The sequence below is a fragment of the Marmota flaviventris genome, chromosome 10 (assembly GCF_047511675.1).
Source record: "Marmota flaviventris isolate mMarFla1 chromosome 10, mMarFla1.hap1, whole genome shotgun sequence".
Lineage (NCBI taxonomy): Eukaryota > Metazoa > Chordata > Mammalia > Rodentia > Sciuridae > Marmota > Marmota flaviventris.
Window position 1 is genome coordinate 64,040,074 of NC_092507.1, and position 15,557 is coordinate 64,055,630.

General features: G+C 32.7%; 1 protein-coding gene across 1 annotated transcript in view; it reads right to left on the reverse strand.

Annotated features, from left to right (window-relative positions):
• The window catches only part of Pigk (phosphatidylinositol glycan anchor biosynthesis class K), a 122,506-nt gene that overhangs the window by 56,197 nt on the left and 50,752 nt on the right, over positions 1 to 15,557 (reverse strand). The window contains exon 9 of the mRNA XM_027935160.2: positions 10,984 to 11,156. Coding sequence (XP_027790961.1) covers positions 10,984 to 11,156 — 173 coding nt within the window. The remainder of the gene's footprint in view (positions 1 to 10,983; positions 11,157 to 15,557) is intronic.

A 15,557-nucleotide genomic window follows, 5' to 3' on the forward strand; every position in this document is an offset into this window, starting at 1 on the left:
TCCCAATAACAGAATCCACTGACACCACAGTGGAAGAAATGTCGGAGAAGGAGTTTAGAATGTACATAGTTAAACTGATCTGCAAAGTAAAGGACAGTATAAAAAATGAAATCAAAGAGAAAATATAGGAAGTGAAATATCACTTCAATAAAGAGGCAGAGATTCTGGAAAAAAAAAAACAAGCAGAAATCCTCGAAATGAAGGAAACAATAAACCAAATTAAAAATTCAATAGAAAGCATCACCAACAAACTAGACCACTTGGAAGACAGAACCTTAGGCAATAAAGTCAAAATATATAATCTTGAAAACAAAGTTGACCACGGAGAGAAGATGTTAAGAGACAATGAATAGAACTTCCAAGAACTATGGGGTAACATAAAAAGACTAAATTTAAGATACATTGGTATAGATGAAGATACAGAGATACAAACCAAAGAGTGTACAATCTTTTCAATGAAATAATATCAGAAAATTTCCCAAACCTAAAGAATGAAATAGAAAATCAAACACAAGAGGTTTACAGGACCCAAATGTACAAAATTGTAATAGGCCCATACCAAGGCACATTGTAATGAAAATGCCTAATATACAGAATAAGGATAGAATTTTAGAGGCTACGAGAGAAAAATATCAGATTACATATAGGAGGAAACTTATTCAAATCTCAGTTGATTTCTCAACCAAGACCCTCAAAGATAGGAGGTCCTGGAATAACATATACCAAGCTCTGAAAGAAAATGGATGCCAACCAAGAATCCTATATCCAGCAAAATTAAGCTTCAGATATGAAGGTGAAATAAAAACCTTCCATGATAAACAAAAGTTAAAAGAATTTGCAATTAGAAAGCCTACACTACAAAATATTTTCAGCAAAATATTCCATGAGAAGGTAATGAAAAAAAAAAAAGTGAAAATCAGCAAAGGGAGGAACCCAAAGGACGAGGAACACAAATCATGTCTCAGTAATAATCTTGAACATTATGGCCTAAACTCATAATCAAAAGACAGAGACTGGCAGGTTGGATTAAAAAACAAAACCCAACAACATACTGTCTCCAAGAGACTCACCTCATAGACAAAGACTGAAGGTGAAAGGATGGGAAAAAACATATCATTCACATGGATCACATAAAGCAGGGGTTATTATCCTCATATCAGATAAAGTAAATTTTAAGCCAAAGTTAATCATAAGGGACAAAGAAGGCCATTTCATACTACTCAAGGTAATTACACATCAACAAGACAAAATAATCAAAAATATACTCCAAACAATGGAGCATCTATGTATCTCAAATAAACCCTTCTCTATTTCAAGAATCAAATAGACCACAACACAATAGTGCTGGGTAACTTTAATAAGCCTCTGTCACCACTGAATGATTCCTACAAACAAAAACTAAATAAAGAAACTATAGAAGTAAAAGATACAATTGATACTTTAGACTTAACACACACATATATTATGTGAATATATAATATTTCATAGAATATTTCATCTATCAATGACTGAATATGCTTCTCAGCAGCATACAGATCCTTCTCTAATACAGATCATGTTATGCAAGCCATCACATATGTTGGCATACAATTGTAATATTAATATATTACCTTCATATATTTTTAGCATCTGTAGGGTTATTTTGATAGCACCCTTTCCATTGATATTAATTTCTGTGTTTTGGTTTCTTCTTGATTAAACTTGATTTTTATCAAATTTTAGCTATATTATTCTTCTCTATTCCATATATTTTTACTCCTACTCTTACTTTTTCCTTCCTAGTACATTATTTGAAAATAATTTGATTGTATTCTAGCTTCTTTCTGATAGAAATACTTTAAGTTATATATGTTAATTTGGGTACTGTTTCATCCTTGAGATCCTAATATTTTAAGCTTTTATTATCACTTAGTTCAAAGAGCTTTTTCTTTAATTTCCTTGTGCTTTTTCCTTGACCTCTTAGATATTTATAAATATGCTATTTAATCTTGAAATAGTTGACGTGGGGATGGGTTTATATTTATCTTAAGGTGACTGATTTCTAATATAGTAAATCATGCAGGAAACACAGTTTGAATAATTTCAAATTTAAAAAGTAGTAATAGAAATACTTTTTATATTGATTGTATTAGTTACATACATGTCAAATTGATCAAATTCCATACTTCCAATATATGCATTTTATTTTATTTCAATTTTACCTCAATAAAGCTATGGGGGGGAAAATTTCACAGACATGAATTTAAAAACAAAGATGGGGAATAATGGAGCTAGACAGTATTGGTAAATTAATGTCATCTTTAGCTCAAATCAAATTTGTTGATAAGTCTTTGTTTCATGAAGAAACATGTTTCTCTTTCTTATATAAATATTTAATTATTATTCACAGTAACAGAACATGGCCAAATCAAACATGACTGTTATTCAGTCTTCTGCAATTTCTTTTTCATGACAAAATTAACTGTGAAAAGAAAATTTTTAATTACCTCATAGGAATATATCTATTACATTATTAAAAATATATTTTAAATAATACTATATCAATTTAATGAAAACTCACTAAATGACTTTACTTTCAGGTTTTGGTTCCATTTTGGCTTTCTTCTTTAAAGTTTATTGTGAAATTTCAATTTACTAATTAGCAATGACAATGATTGTTTTCCAATAAATTTAACAACAGTGACCCAAAATTTCCATCAATCATAAAGGACATTATTACCAGCAAAAACCTCAGGGCCCCATCTCTTACCAGGTTAATTTCTGTCCCACAATAAAACCTATAGTAGTTGAATATGAATATTATGATATCAACTATGGATATGTAAAATATGTAAAAACCAGGCTAATGATGATTCCTGTCCAAATGGGCCACATATGGTGTTTTAGTCAGCTTTTTCGCCGCTGTGACTAAAAGATCTTACTAGTACAATTGTAGAGGAGGAAAATTTTATTTGTAGGTTCATGGTTTCAGAGGTCTCAGTCCACAGGCAGCCAGCTCCATTCCTCAGGGCTTGAAGTGAGGCTGAACACCATGCAGGAAGAGTGTGGCAGAGGGAAGCAGCTCACATGGTGATCATAGAGCAGAGAAAGAGGGGTCTCCATTTGCCAGATTCAAATACATATACCAAAGCCACGCCCTAATTCCCACCTCCTCCACATACCCTACCACTTCAGTTACCACTCAGTTAATCCTATCAGGGGATTAATTCACTGATCGGGTTAAGATTCTTATAACCCAATCTTTTCTCCTCTGAACCTTCTTGCATTGTTTCACATGTGAGCTTTTGGAGGTGACCTCACATCCAAACCGTAACATATGGCACGGCTGATAAAAATCGAAATTAAGCTATATAAATGGCACTGTAGTATACCAAATAAAGAACATAAAAATCCACTGTGTCTCTTTCACTACACAAGACATCAACATGACTGCAATGAGTTTTAAATGCTTAGTATGCTCATTTTATATACATTATCCCCAATCCTCAAAATTACTCTAGAAGTATCCTTTTAAAGATAAACTATCTGAATTTCAGGAAAACTAAATAAGGCACCTGAAAATACAAAGCAAGTAACTAAACCAAAATATAAATGAAGTCTTATTCACTATCATGCTATTCCTACTATATAGTATTGCGTCAAAGGTTTCATGGAGCGCTAGGATGGGCAACGTGTAACTGAAGAATACTTGGAAACCAGGTAAAATGATATGCCATGATTTCTATAAAAATGACAATTTCTAAAACTGGGATTATAGATTTACATTATTAATATAAATGTCTTCTGTTCCTTGCTTTACCTAATCCTAGTGTTATATATAATATCTTCTAAAAATTCAATCTACTCTTCCCCACAGAAATAAAAATTACTTTACCCTTATTACTAATGAATTACAAATAATCCTCACACATTTTTTTTTTTTGACTCTTGAATTTCTTGGTCAAGTATTTAATAATATCCAAACTAATATAAGAAAATACCAAAAAAGTGATAATTAAAAAGCATCCTATAAATTTACCTATTTTGTGGCTAAAATCACATATGGTTAGATTTCTTACAGCAGATCAACTTACATACACAGAAAAATTCTTATCATTCTTTTCCCATATCTACAAATACATGATATTACTGCCACCTTCTGGTAAAAACACAATTTCCTAATTCATAGATTTCTACAAATGAAAATCCTCCAGATATGAAATAACTAGTTTATAGTAATAAAAGCATAATAGATAATTTAAGCAAATAACTAAAATGTAGTATAAGTAGAATTCTAGCAATAATTAATTTCTATCAGTACATGTGATAAGCTTTCTTGATGTCAAACACTTACTAAGCACTTAACTCTATTTGAAGCAAAGAATTAAGTGCTTTATAAGCAAAATTAAAATTAATTATCTTAAAAACTATATGATTATTATTCTCGTCTTACAGCTGAAAAAAGTTCAAGTACTTTGCCCAAGGTTAAATGGCTAGGAAATGGAGAGGATCTGAATTCACAAGTTGATTCCAATGGCTTTGCTGTTTATTATTAATGCTGTAATATCTCCTATAATGTCAGAGGATAAACATTAAGTTACTTACTTTAACTTATTTAGAACATTAAGGTTTAACTTGATGACATGAAATAATTATTATGGCAATCAGGAGAATCACAGAACATACAGTTAAAAATTTTAAAAAGGAAGCTGTCAGTTGCAGTGGTGACAGCTATCCAGGAGGCTGAGGCAAGAGGATTACAAGTCTGAACCCAGTTTGATCAATTTAGGGAGACACTGTCTCAAAATAAAAAATTAAATTTTAAAAAGACTGGGTATATAGCTGGTGGTAACACCCCCAGGTTCAATCCCAGTACCAGAAGCAGGGGGGCGGGGGGCAGGGGGGGGAAGACTTAAAAAGTTATAGAATGTATGATTTCATCTATTTGATAAGGGAAAAACTAGGGACAGAAAACAGATCAAGGGCTTAAAGAACATAGGGAAAGAGTGGATAGAAAGGGGCATAAAAAAGAGTTCTTGTGGTGATGAACAGATATGGCATTATCCAACTATATGCATTTGTTAAAATTTAGAAATGTAAACTCAAGAAGGTCATTTTACTTAAAGTAAATTATATTTCATTTTTAAAAAGCTGAAAAAATGAGCAAACTTCAACTATGTACAATAATATAAATGAACTACACAAAGGCAATATTAGCAAAAGAAGCAAAACATAGTGTTTAGGAACCCATGCTTAGGGGATAAAACTAAAATGAAGAACAAGAAAATAAATTCCGTAAGAGCTGAGAGAGTGGTTACCTCTGAGTTGGGAGTTGACTGGGTAGAGGAAAAGGCAAAAGGGATATGGAGTTTCTAGTGTATCATCAATTTTCTGTTTCTTTATCTGGTCATTACATGAATATCTGCACTGTGAGAACTTACTTTTAATCATATCCTTTACATATTGTATCCTTTTATACAATTTACAGTTTGTATCTTTTTGGGTTTGTATAATAGAAGAAATGATTTGGTGGAGGTTACTAGGGATTGAACATATGGGCCTTAACCACTGAGCCTTTTCATATTTTATTAAGAGACAGGTTCTCAATGAGTTACTTAGGGCCTCACTAAGTTGCTGAGGCTGGCTTTGAACCTGTGATCCTCCTGCCTCAACCTCCCTAGCTGCTGGGATTACAGGCATGTGCCACCACATCCACCTAGAAACAGATTTATAAGAAAGCAAGCCAAGTTGTTCAGAGTAAATTATGAAAGAATAAAATTAAATACTTAATTTTTAGGAGTGTGGGACATTCCTGGATTTGTATATTGGTATTACTGTTTGTTAGATATGTGACTTTAGGCAGGTTTCTTAACCTTTTTCAGTCTCAGTTTATACACCTATAAAATGGAGAAACTTCACATGCTGCATAAAGTTATCATGTGGATTAAATGAGATTGATTTAAATATCCTTCAGGTATCTGCCTAATTCCAAGTTAACTTCTGGGAGTTCACTTTACTCACATGGAATAGGTCCCAAGCAGTCATATTTTTTGTGTTATATGATTCTTATTACTTCCCAGTTGGACTAGAGGTGGGCACTTGAACGAGCTGAGTTGATCACAAAGTCTTTTGTAAAATTTAGAATGGGCAATGAGCAATTTATTCTTTGGGCTTTATCATGAACAGAGGAGATGTAAATCTCCATAACACTATCAATGAACATCCGCAAAGAAAGTCAAGAAATTGATCTCATCTACAAAAGTATAAAACATAAATAAAATACTTGGGAATAAATTTCACCAAGAAAGTGAAAGATCTGCACACTGAAAACTGTAAAACAAAGATGAAAGAAATTGAAGATATATATAAATGAAAACATCCCACATTCATGAATTTGAGAAAGATGTTAAAATGTCAACACTATCTAAAGCAATCTAAATATTCAATGCAATCTGTATCAAAATTCCAATAATGTTTTTCACGGAAATAGAAAAATCATATTAAAATTTGTATGAAACCACAAAGACCCTCCAAACAACCAAGGCAGCAATAATAATAGTAACCAAGGCAATCTTGAGCTAAAAGAACACAGCTGTGAACATTACAATGGCTGTTTTTAAAATAAATTACAAAGTAACATGGTACTGGTGGAAAAACAGATACACAAACCAATGGAACACAAGAGAAATCTCAGAAATAAATCCATACTCTTATAAAATCAACTAATCTTCAACAAAGGTAACAAGAACACAGAGGAAAAGACAGTGCCTTCAATAAGTAGTGGTGGGAAAATTAGATATCCACATGCAGAAAAATGAAACTGAAACCTTAGCTCATTCCAAATACCAAAGTCAACTTAAAATAGGTTAAAGACTTAAAGACTTAGAACTGCAAAACTACTAGAAGAATTAAAACAAAACAACAACAACAAAAACATTTTGACACTGGTTTTGGCAATGATTTCTTGAATATGATCACAAAAGCACTGGCAACAGAAAGCAAAAACAGGAAAATGAACTGCATCAAATTACATAGCTTCTACACAGCAAAGAAGACAATCAATAGAGGGACTGGGGTTGTAACTCAGTGGTAGAGTGCTCGCTTAGCATGTGTGAGGCACTGGGTTTGATCCTCAATATCACATAGGAAAAAAAGAGAGAGAGAGAGAGAGAGAGAGAAAGAAAGAAAATCAATACTGCAATGAGACTACCTACAGAATGAAAGAAAATACTTGTAAACCATATATCTGATAAAAGGTTAATGTCCAAAATATATAACTCAAATAACTCAATAGTTAAAAATCACCCAATCAAAAAATGAGTAAAGAATCTAAACAGACATATTTCAAAAACATATAAATGGCCAACAGGCATATGAAAAAATGCTCAACATCATAATCATCAGGGAAGTACAAATTAAAGACACAATGAAATGACACTTCACACCTGTTAAAATGATTACTATCAAAAATGCAAAGATATAGATAAAAGGAAATTCTTATGCACTGTTGGTGGGTATGTAAATTAGTACAACTATTACAGAAAATAGTATGAAGTTTCTCAAAAAATTAAAAACAAGGCTTGAGGTTGTGGCTCAGTGGCAGAGTGCTTGCTTCGCATATGTGAGGCACTGGGTTTGATCCTCAGCACCACATTAAAATAAATAAATTAAATAAAGGTATTGTGTCCATCTACAACTAAAACAAATTGAAAAAAATTAAAAAGAAAACTACCAAATAATACAGTAATACCACTTCTGGGTTATATATCCAAAGGAAATGAAATTCAAGTTTGTCAGAGATATTCACAATCCCAAGTTCATTATACCATTAAAACTTTATTTTACTCAATATACCTAAGTTTCAGAAAACAGTAATACTAAAATAATTCTTATTCCATGAAACTACATCAGTCAATTTTATGTATTAATATCTTCTATCATATCTGATTAGTAGTATATACTAGACTATTACACAAAATATTTTTTAAAAAGCCAATTTCAACCAATGGATTATACTGTTTCCTTAAAATATATGTAGAAGTAATATTTTTAAGGCACAACTACCAATTTTAACAATATTGTATTGATATTTTCAAACTAAAGTTTGAAAAAAATACATAAACATTCTAGGCTATAACTTCCTTAACAAAATAGTTGATATCTGATTTTTGGTGAATATGCTGTTCTCTAAATAAGCTTTCATGTAAAGGAAGCCTTTAACAAAATTCAACATCTATTCAAGACAGAAACACTGAAGAATCTAGGGATAGAAGTAAGCTACCCCAGCACCATAAAGGCTATATGTGAAAAACCCAAAGCATAATAAATGGGGAAAAACTGAAAGCATTTTCTTTATAATCTGGAAAAAGAAAAGGATATCCTACCTCACTACTCCTATTTAATATACTACTAGGAATTCTAGCAAGAGCAATTAGGCAAGAGAAGGAAATAAAAGGGATAAAAATAGAAAAAAGTCAAATTATCACTATTTGCACATGATATGATCCTTTATAGAAGATCCAAAAACTTCACCAAAAGATTGCTAGAACTAATAGATTTGGCAAAGTAACAGGCTACAAAATCAACATACAAAAATCAATACCTTTCCTATAAACCAGCAATGAATTCTGCTGAGAACGAAATCAGAAAAGCAATTCCATTCACAATAGGAATAAGTTTAAACTAGGAGGTAAAAGAACTCTACAATGAAAACTATAAAACTTTGAAGAAAGAAATTTAAAACACACAAGATGGAAAAACCTCCATGTTCACAGATAGGCAGAATTAACATTGTTAAAATGGCCATACTATCAAAACAAGATATACAAAATATCTTTTTAAAGGCCAGTGTCAAACAATGGATTACACTGTTTGTAATCCATTGTAAATGCAATGTAAATCCCATCAAAATACAAATGACATTCCTCCCAGAACTAGAAAAAAACAATCCTAAAATTCATTTCGAAGAAATGTAAAATTATGTCATGCAGGAAAATGAATGGAAATGAAGAACATTATGTTAAGCAAAATAAGCCAAACTCCAAAAGGTCATGGATCATATGTTTTCTCTTATATGTGGAAGCTAGAGAAAAAAGGAAAAGAAAGGTGAGAGAAAGGGATCTCATTAAAATGAAAGGGAGATCAGTAGAACAGAGGAAAGCAACCAAGAGGTGAAAGGTAGAAAGGGAAGGGCAAAGTGCCGGGGAGCCAAACTGACCAAATTATATTGTTATATTGTGTATACATACAAATATGTAACAACAAATTCCACCATTATGTACAACTGTAATGCACCAATAAAAAGGGTAGGGGAAAAAAGATTATTAAAAGAACTTCCAATTGTCATTCATAAATACATGTAAATAGAACCTTTATACAATGAGATAATATCTGTAACATTCATGTAAAAAATTCCTGGGAGCACAATGAGAACTAAATTCTCATACATTAGTTGAATAAAGTATACAAGTAAATTTGTTTTAAAAAATGGAGTCTCTTATATTGTCCTATTACCCCTAATGCCTAGACTACAACACTCCTCCTGCCTGAGCTTGGGAATGGCTAAGATTACAGGCCCATGCCACCAGATCCAGCTTAGGAGTTATGAAACTACCTGGTAAACAACCTAAATAAAATTCATCTACAAACACTAGAGGGTGCTCTAATTCAACAATGCTTGCTGTCTGGCTTTAAAGCTTAAAATATTTTCCACAAGAATAAATTAAGATCTCTTCAGCACTAACAATTTTTGCTTTCAAATTAATACATAGAGAAAACTGAAGAGGCAAATTTCCATTCTTCCAGAACATACAACAGAATTCCAGTGTAACAATTTTTTATTGTCCAATCACTATATATTTAATATTGTATGTTGAGAGAACAGAAAATAAGTAAAGCAGTAAAAAGATGGTCCTTGCCTATAAAGGAGATTAATTCAATGTTCGGATGGTTCAGAGAAGGGCAAGGGCAAATATTATCTTTTATAGGATCAAGTTCAAGGAGAATTATAGAATGAATGTAGTAAAAGACATAATACTCATTTGTTAAAGTACAGTTTAGCCATTTTTACAGAGGCAATTTGAAAGCTGTTATTTAAACAAAAAATAAAGGTAATAAATATTGCTGTAGGATTTTAATCTACTGCCTTAACACCTTTTTTAAGACTATAGCAATAGGAAATTGGGAAAGAAAAAATATAAGACTTTGAATACCTAGAACAGGTAGCAATATCAATTCTAAATATTCATAAATAAATAAGTATTTTGTGCTAGTTTCTGGATTTATTCCTACCACATTCTAAGTTCAAATAGAAATCTCTGAAATGTTCAAAACTGTGAGAATTTTATATGTTGCCATTTAACAAGCCAGGGAAGTTCCCTAGAGGATGATATCATGAGACAATAGCATTAGACAATAACAAATTAAGTTATACAGCTAACAAAATATATTGTTACATATTTCAAGAAAGTGGCTATTAATCAAGCCATTATTTAATTTTAATGAGATATTTTTGCCTTCCAGGAAAAAAAGAACATTATAAATATTTCTAAAATTAATTTACCCAAAGTTAACCAATTTCTTTCAACCTGTCTCACACAAATATACATGCACAACAATCCACTCCTCAAAAAGGAAGTATCTGGCTTATAGCTCTCTTATGCCTCTCCCTAATGAATTACCAAGAGTTCCAATAAAGTGAAAAGTATAGTTCTATAATGGCCAGTTAGGGGCAAAGTTTTAGGTCTTAGCAAGTCTCACACTGCATTACTACCAACACTGCATTTTAAAATGCCAACATAATCTTAATCATAATCATAACTTTCCACTAATATTTATTATTAAGTTTTTGTTAATAAATCTGTAAAGCATGTGGCCTATATAAAATGAATATTGGGTAGAAATGTGAAACTACAGACAAACACTAACTTTTATCTCTTGATGTGTTTCATAAAAATTTACAAATTATGAGAATAGACTATTCAAATAACAATATTAGATGAATACCTGCTTTCCATGATTTCTGAATCCTGTTGCAAACCAATAGTTTCTGTTGTAATTTCCACTTTCCGTACACTCCCAAAAAAATCAGTTATCAGGACATTTTTAGGATCCCTCTGAAAAAGATCAGTACGATGTCCAGGAGTAGAAACACAGAGACTTTTGGGACATACCTGAAACTAGGAAAAAAAATACTAATAAATACACACATGCACATATATACATACAACTTTTATTAAATCCAGTGACACAATATAGAAAACTGTAATGTATCTTTAAAACTCTCCAAGCCAGGCATGGTGGCATATGCCTATAATCCTATTGGCTCAGGAGGCTGAGGCAGGAGGATCACAAGTTCAAAGCCAGCCTCAACAACTTACCAAGACCCTAAGCAACTTAGTGAGACCCCATCTCAAAATATAAAATAAAAAGGGCTGAGGAGGTGATTCAGTGGTTAAGGCCCCTGGGTTCAATCCCTGGTACAAAAAAAAAAAAAAAGATCCCCAAATATAAAGAGGCTACTGGTTCTAAAGATTAAAGTCTCATTGGGCACTCCTATCTATAATCCCATCAATTTAAGAGGCTGAGGCTGGAGGATGGCAAGTTTAAGGCCAGTTCAAATTCAAGACCTTGTCTCAAAATAAAAAGGAATGGGAATGTAGCTCAGTGTACCCCTAGTACAATCTCTAGTTTCAGGGGGAAAAATAAATGTCTCATTCCTATTATAATATTTGATATTCTAAAATAACAACTATACAGATATATAGACATCAGAACAATGAAAAAACAGAATTTTTTGTTTGTGTATATCTAAGTCCACTTCAGAAGGGTACTCTCTCTACCTGAATGGTTTTCAGACATTTTGAAATCATGACCCTAGACTCAAAGTTCAAATAAAATGTAACATGATAGCCAAGTACATTAAAAAAAAAAAGATTTAAGTGGAGAAAGTCTGGGTTTCAAGTAGGTGACATATAACCTCCCCAATACCTAACCCCTTGCTCTTGCTGTGCAATTTTGTACCATTTTATAAATCAATTAATTTTGTTTATCAATGATGAAAATAAACCCAAAACACCTCTACAGCCACTCTACTGTTCCAAAGAATATAATGTGAAAACCATTATAAATGGTTCACCACTTATACAGATGCCACAAAAATTTCTGTTAATCTTATATCTGATATTCAACATCAGTGAATTATCAAGAACAGACACAAATTATTCCATTCTGCAAAGCATAAAAAGTATCTGTTTCATAGAGTTCCCACTGTTACCTTCCATAGAGAATTCAAAGAATGATAAAATTTCCTGTAAAGGCTTTATGTCTTAGGTTAGAGATAAATAAAACATAACAGGGTAGGGAAAATGACAGGTTTTACTTCAGAAAAAGATGAATTTCTTATAGTTTGAGGAAGAGAAAAAAAGATATTGTGAGAATTAAGCTATGTTTGAAAAAGTAGTCTTTATAGAAAGGAAAATATAGGAGCAGTGCAGAGATGCATAAAACAATCTATTTTGGCTGAAGCACAGGGTATAGGAAAGACACAATCACAAGCCTACCAATAAGTACTCAGGCCCACAGCACCTCCCACCTGTGAAGACAAGACCAGCTGCATAGGTAATTACCAATAGGAAGGGAAAGAGGTGGGGAAGAACTGAGCATCAAGTTTATGAAACACAAGTGTTCCAAGAAACGTGATAAGCAATTTGAAAAGACTCTCATTTAAGCCTACTAATAGCTCTGAGTATACATCTCCACTTTAAACTAAGGCTCAATGAGATTAAGCAATTTAACTAACATCACATTATCAGTAATCTTTGCCTTCCCTGTTCAGAAAAGGAAAATACAAAATAAATACAAAGAAGGAAATAAGACATAAATTAAAAGCAAAGGAAGGGAAAAAGAAAGAAGCTCAAAAAGGTGAATGCTGGGAGCCATTAGCCAAGTAGGTATGACAATTTCCTTGCCAGCGTACCCCATGTTGCAGTGACACTGAATGTAGGCGACCTTGCTCAAGGACCAAGGTGGATTAGGGTGTTCCCGGTTTAGGTTCCAGGTTTAAGGTTTAAGATTATTCCTGCTGGGAATAGGGCGTATCCTGCTGCCTGAGTTCCCCTTGAGTTCTCACGGGATTTAGACAGTATATTTTGGGAGACAGAAGCCCAGTGGAGGTGAATTTGGGCAGAGAACGTGGATTTCCCCAGAACGTGATTGTAGACGGCTGGTGTGAGTTCGGGAATAAAGAGTTGCTGTTTGAATCTACAAGCTGTGTGGTGGCTCATGATTGTGTGCCCAGCCAGACTGCGGCATTTGTGCCCAGCCAGACTGTGGCAGGTGAAATGTCCAACAGGAAGGACACAACACATGAAAGGTTGAATAAACAAAAGATAAAATAAACAGAGATAAGACTGAAGCCCCAGGTATACTGAATGCCTCTGAGAGCATTCCTGTGAAAGCAATTTGATAGGCTTTATTAGGTACCCCAGCAGAACAAAACAGAAAAAGTAGTCAAATGAGCTTGAGAAACACTGAGAAGTATTACCATACTGTTTGATACTAAAATAAATATACTTCCACTTATTATGAAGTCATTCTTCCCTTCAAGAATGTTTCTCATATCAATCTGATTTCCTTAACCTCTACAATAGAGACCACAAATCCTACATTACTAAGTTTAATTTTCAATAATCCTCCTTACTAACAGAATCTCCATACTCCAGACAGGCTATATGTTTACTATTGAAGAATCACCTGTTATTGCAACTTTTGTCCATCTGCAAGTATTCCATTTCCCTAAAGTGTGCTATATTTCTTTCCCTTCAAACTTAAAAATTTACCTCCTCCAAGAAAAAATGTATTTAAAAGAACTATATACATGTACACTGCTGTTATGTTTATTCATTCATTCAATAAATATTCAATGAGCATCTACAAATAGACCAGGTACATAATCAAGTTAAGTGGTTATTAAGATGCATAAAGCATAGTCCTTACATCTTTTATTTAAGAAGGTTAGACCCAAAGTGGAGGTATTGGGGAATGAAACTGACCAAATTATGTTATGTGCATGTATAATTATATCATAAGGTATCCCACTATTGCATATATTGTGCCAATTAAAAATTAATTTAAAGCCAGTCATGGTGGTGCACACCTGTAATCCCAGCACCTCGGGAGGCGGAAGCAGGAGGATCACGAGTTCAAAGCCAGCCTCAGCAATTCAGCGAAATGCTAAGCAACTCACTGAGACCCTGTCTCTAATAAAATACAAAAAAATAGGGCTGGGGATGTGGCTCAGTGATCTAGTGCCCCTGAGTTCAATCCCTGGTACCAAAAAATTAATAATAACTTAAAAAGTTGAAAAATTAACAAAAAAGAAAACACTTTCTTGTGCAGAAGGGTACATCACAAATCTAAACATTGATATTGTAACAATAAAAGTATAATAAAAGCATATGCAGGAGTTATATATTCACAAAGGAATATTACCTAGAGGGTTCAGAGACTTCATATAACAGGTAACAATTTATAAATGTGCTAACTGCTTTCTATGACATTTAGGGGCTACACACCAAGCCCTCTAATTTTGTGGTTACTGAAACACCCAATATATATGGTACTCAGAATGCAGCTGATTCTCAGTAAATTTTACTGCATACATATAATCCAATAAAAAATAACTATTATTACAAAAATGATATAGAGATATGTCAAATCACTGTACTAGTATACTGCAACAATATGGGCCATTCTGATTGAATTAAGATTAAAAAAGTTATCATTAAATTTTAAAATGGAACTGGGCATATTTGTGCATGCCTACAGTCCCTGCTACTCAGGAGGTTAATGCAGGAGGATGTAGAGTTTCACACAGCAACACCATCTCAAAACAAAAAAAAAAAAAAAGGAGGGGGTAGAGGTTGTACCTCAGTAATGGAGTGCTTAGATCCTAGATTCAATCCCCAGTACCAAAAATATATAGTGGTTTTTTTTTTTAACAGAGGTAAAAGGGAAAGATCAGATATTAGCAAGGAATGTTTATTTAAAAATAAATCACAATTGTGAACAATTAAAAAAATAGTTTCCTCACTCCCACAGAATTTCAATGGAAGAAGTACTTTTTAAATGCATTAGACATTTAAAATATAAAGTTCATATATTTTACACTTTTGAGAATACGTCAAGAATTATATAAAGTATACAATGTAGAATCCAAAAGCAAGACTAAACTTTTAAAGTAACTGGAATTTAGGTAATTATTATTTATTGAAATTAAAGCATCATTGTCATAAGTTTTGTTTTAAAATTCAAATCAAGACTTAACAGGCATCAAAATATATAATCTTAAAACTGAAGTAAATAATTCTATTAAATTTGATAGGCTATAGCAGTCGTTTTCAGAATTTTACTGCAGAACCCCCTTTGTAAAAGAAAATTTACCAAAGAATGTGTTTCTATATAATTAAAAAGATCAATGCAAAGGTGCTGGGCTGATGTGGATAAGAGGGAGCCTGCCTACTCAGTCTCCGTTCCTAAACTCCACAAAAGCAGGAACAGTGTATGCCTATTCATTGGGG